The sequence below is a fragment of the Danio rerio genome, chromosome 2 (genome assembly GCF_052040795.2).
Source record: "Danio rerio strain M-AB ecotype USA chromosome 2, GRCz13ab, whole genome shotgun sequence".
Classification (NCBI taxonomy): Eukaryota; Metazoa; Chordata; class Actinopteri; order Cypriniformes; family Danionidae; genus Danio; species Danio rerio.
The window spans coordinates 24,311,862-24,316,322 of record NC_141022.1 but is presented as its reverse complement, the minus strand read 5'-3'; the positions used below and the strand labels follow the sequence as shown (position 1 = coordinate 24,316,322).

Sequence of the window (4,461 nt, the reverse complement as noted above, 5' to 3'; positions counted from 1 at the left end):
AAGCAGGGGTAAAATGTTGGCTCAGTGGTTAGCACTGTCGCCTCACAGCAAGAAGGTCACTGGTTTGAGTCTTGGCTGGACCAGTTGGCATTTCTGTGTGGAGTTTGCATGTTCTCCCTGTGTTGGTGTGGGTTTCCTCTGGGTGCTCTGGTTTCGCCCACAATCCAAAGAAATGTGCTATAGGTAATTTAAACAAACTAAATTGGCTGGAGTGTGTGTGTGTGCATGTGAGAGTGTTGGGTGCTTCCCTAGTACTGGGTTGCAGCTTGAAAAACATATGCTGGATAAGTTGCCTAATGAATAAAGAGAATAAGCCGAAGAAAAATGAATGAATGAACTCACAAGCAATGTTGGACTCATCAGTTAATTATGTAGGTCATTTTAAAGTAGGATTATCTAAATACCAGGGAAAGTAACTACTGTTATTTTGTTTTTAACCACTTCTCTCAATAATAAATGTTAAATTAATAAAATGGACACTAAATAAACAAATACAATGAATTACTATTATTATTATTATTTTTATTATTATTATTATTATTATAACACATACTATTCTACACTATTTTAATGTTGGTGTGTGAGAATGAAAGACACCTGTAAAATGTATTATTTAATTGTAAGTAGGCATAATATAATAGTGGAACATAAAAAATGTTAAGATGATTTAGAACTTTTTTTATTTATTGCTCAACATAGGTCCAAAAATAAATTATGCTTTCCTAAGAAATCTAAATAGGCCTATAACAGACAGACAGACAGACAAACAGACAGACAGACAAATGTATTTTTTGTCACATAAATGTTCAAATATATCGTCTCAAAAAATGGTTAAAAAATGATTCACCTGTACAATATTTGTGTCCCTAATGGCGGATTCTCACTCTAGATGGCGATGTTTTATACGAAACGCAACGTAACAAGAGAAGAAGCACGACACGGAAGTCAACATGGCGTCGTGCAGCAGGGCTCAAATGATCTCCCTTTACAGGATGCTTATGAAGGAGAGCAAAAAATTCCCCTCATACAATTACAGGTTCGTCTCTGTGCATTGGAGAGTGAAATATAAAGCAGGACGACTTTAACGTTACATATATTGCCTTGCATTTTGTTTTTGTCCCGTTTCGTCACTTTAGTGCTTGTTTTTGTTGTTTTTAACCTGCCGCCACCCGAATTTAAGTCGCCCAAGTTAGTTTAAAAATAACTACGTTTTACCGAAAAAACGAAAACATAATTAGGCTACTGTAGTAAAACCGTGGCAACACTAAATTAATCATAGTTTTGCTAACGTTACATGTGTAAGAGGACTGTTTGCCAAAAACTAAACTAGATTGTTTCATAACAAAACCGGTGTTAATTATCATAAGTTAGCGCTGTTAATATTACTCGTTGTTTGAATTATTTTGTAGATTGAACAAATATTAACCATCACCAGATTGTTTGCTGTAAGAATGCTGTTTGTTTGTAGAACATACGCACTTCGCAGAGTGAAGGATGGCTTCAGGGAAAACCTTCACGTTGACAATCCCAGAACACTGGATTTGCTCATAAATCAAGCGAGAGAAAATCTGGCAGTCATCAAAAGACAGGTGAGCTTTGTTAAATAAGGTGTTGACCAAAAATGGAAAATTTCTCCTTCCTGGTGTTCTGTGTCTTTTGGAGTTTTCATAATCAATAATTGTGTCATTGTAAGATGTAATATAATTAAAAATAAAAGTAATGAATAATATTAATCTTTTAATAAATTAAAGTTTTGGTCAAACTTGAAAGACCACTTGAAAATTCATTTTGTTTATTGGATTTACTCACTTTGGATTTACTGTTTTTTAATTTTTTTATTTTTTATTTACATGGTTATGACTTAAGATTTAGGAATGAGGTCAAATTTTTACCCTTATAGGGGGGAAAAAAACGACTTAAAAAATAAATAAAAGTGTATAAAAAATCATAGAAATTAAAAAGAAATGGTTTGAATTTTCCAAAAAACGACTTTTCCCAGACACAAAATTATTAACGTTTTTTTATACTGACCCTATGAAATGTTATATGTAAGCAAAAAATTACAGCTAACAAAATGGAGGCTCTCTGTGGGGCTATGTGTTTTGTTTTAGAGAAAGTGACGTCAGCAGTTTGATATAATGTAATTTCACTATTTACATGATGGGTATCCTCAGGGGCCATAGTTATAAATTTAATTTGAATATATGTTTTATGATTCTTAAACTGATGGTCCTTGCATTTTATTAATCACCAAGGTTTTATTACTTCAGTATGATGAACAAAAATGTTTAAATGACCTGACTCAAATAACAGAATTTGAAGAATTAAAGGTACTAACAATTATTACGATTTAATTCTATGTAATTCTACAATAATGTTTTATTTTTACCTCTTCTTTGTTCATTAAGGTTTCCATTGGTCATCTATATTCAGCTCAGAGGACCGTTGTGGAGAAAGAGCCTCATTTATAAATGTCTTCAGGATCAAGAATAGGTGCCCATGAAATATGGGTTGTGGATGATAAATCACTGTAACCAATGAGCCGCACCACTGTCTGTTATTGTACATTAGAGGAAACTTTAAATGTAACATGTTGATGTAAATAAATATATATCTCAAGCAAATAAATACGTATTAAGCATGTAAATATTAGATCACTGTAAAAAAATAAAAAAGCTGAATTATAGTAAAATATTCATCTAAAAAGACAAATTCTGTTATAAAGTGTGCCTTAATAGCAACAATTATTCCAATCAATTAATTGGAAAGATGTCTGACGTTTATAATTGCTTAGTAATAACTCCATGAACTACAATATTAATATCTTACTAATAAACAATACGCCTTCTGTGGGATTATGGAGGGGATTTCAAGAGTTTAGTTTTACCTTTTATCAAAACAAAAATAACATTTTACTCCACAAACTTAAAAAACGTTGATAATCATATTTATTTTTCATTACAATTTGATTTGTGAGATTTTTTCAGATACCCAACCTTACATCAGTTAATCTCAGATCTGGTTTAAATAAATAACGGCCTGTGCAAACCGATTAGTAATAACCGATTATTAGTGATAGTTTAAAAACAATTTGTAAACAAACTAAGAAAAAAAGAATAAGAAAATATTATGAGGATGGTCTACTGAGCAAATGGAAGCAAGAAAAGACCAAGGGCTCTATTTTGACGGTCCACGCGCAGAGCGCAAAACGCAGGGCGCAAACGCTTTCAGGGCGTGTCAGAACGCATTTTTGCTAATTTAAGTAATGGAAAATCTGCTTTGCGTCGTGGCGCATGGTCTAAAAGGGTTGAGTTTATGTTCTTAATGAGTTATAGGTGTGTTATGAGAATAAACAAATTAGAGTCTCATCTCCCATTCCCTTTAAGAGCCAGCTGCATCGCGCCAAGAGCGCATTCGCTATTCACAGGACGCAAAGTAAGTCTAAGTGGAAAAAAATGAGCATTTCACAAGCAAACAGTTAACAGTTTTTTTTAACAGAAAACTGTTAAACAGAGCATCTACTGCGTGAGAATGAGAGACAATGGATCTACTTTAACATTCGCTCTTGGATAGGGAAACCTTTACGCACAGACATCAGTTAGTCTATAAATAAATACTTTTGTTTGTTAAGCGCAAATATTCGTTTCAAAACTATTTCTAAATTCAGTTCTAATTTCCAGCAAACGAATAAATGAATAATAATAGCAAAATGTGCTCAAAAACCTGAGTTATATCCTAAAACACTTGCTGTGCCCTATATGGTCTAAAACCTGCAGGTGGGCAAATCTAAGCTTGTTTTTAATAAAACAAATATAAATATGGATATAATAAATAATACTGCTAATAATAATAACATTATACATAAGCAAATTGTTATGAATGAACTGAAAAAGCCTCCCGAGATGAAGAAGACATAAAAGCATTGATTTTTCTTATTTATGTAGGCTAGAAAATAATGTTTTGTAATATTTTAATCATTTATATTTATATTCTATATCTATTCTTATTATATCCTATATATACCCTTAATATTTACATTTTTTCATATGTAAAGATGTTTGCCTATTGCTCTCTTGTGTGTATTAAGCAGTGTGTAAGCGAGGCGCAACTCTGTGCCGGAGTTTAGACCGGGTTAGTTTTGGTCTAATGAAAAATCTATTATAGTTTCTCAAAATAGCAACGCGCCAGTGGTCCGCCTCAGAAAGCCTTCCTTTTTAGACCAGAACGCCTATGGGCGCACAAATGAGCGCTAATGCATTTGCTATTTAAACAGCGTGGCACAACGCCTCAAAACGACTCTTGCGCCAAGCTGAAACTACCAAAAGACTACTGCGCCATGCCACACTGCGCCGGGTGTATGATAGGGCCCCAAATGCTCGTCTCTTGCCTATGTGATCCTTTGAGCTGATGCAAAAATAAAAGATCAGAGGACCCAGAGAACAGACTTGCATTCTCATGGAG

At 33.5% G+C, this 4,461-nt stretch overlaps 1 protein-coding gene across 1 annotated transcript; it reads left to right on the top strand.

Moving 5' to 3' along the window:
* Window positions 1-860: 860 nt before the first annotated feature.
* Window positions 861-2,853, top strand: lyrm4a (LYR motif containing 4 a). Its single transcript, NM_001164241.1, is given in 3 exon segments — window positions 861-1,036; window positions 1,469-1,589; window positions 2,409-2,853. Coding segments are annotated over 3 exon segments (270 nt in total). The 5' UTR covers window positions 861-950; the 3' UTR covers window positions 2,472-2,853.
* The last annotated feature ends 1,608 nt before the right edge of the window (window positions 2,854-4,461 follow it).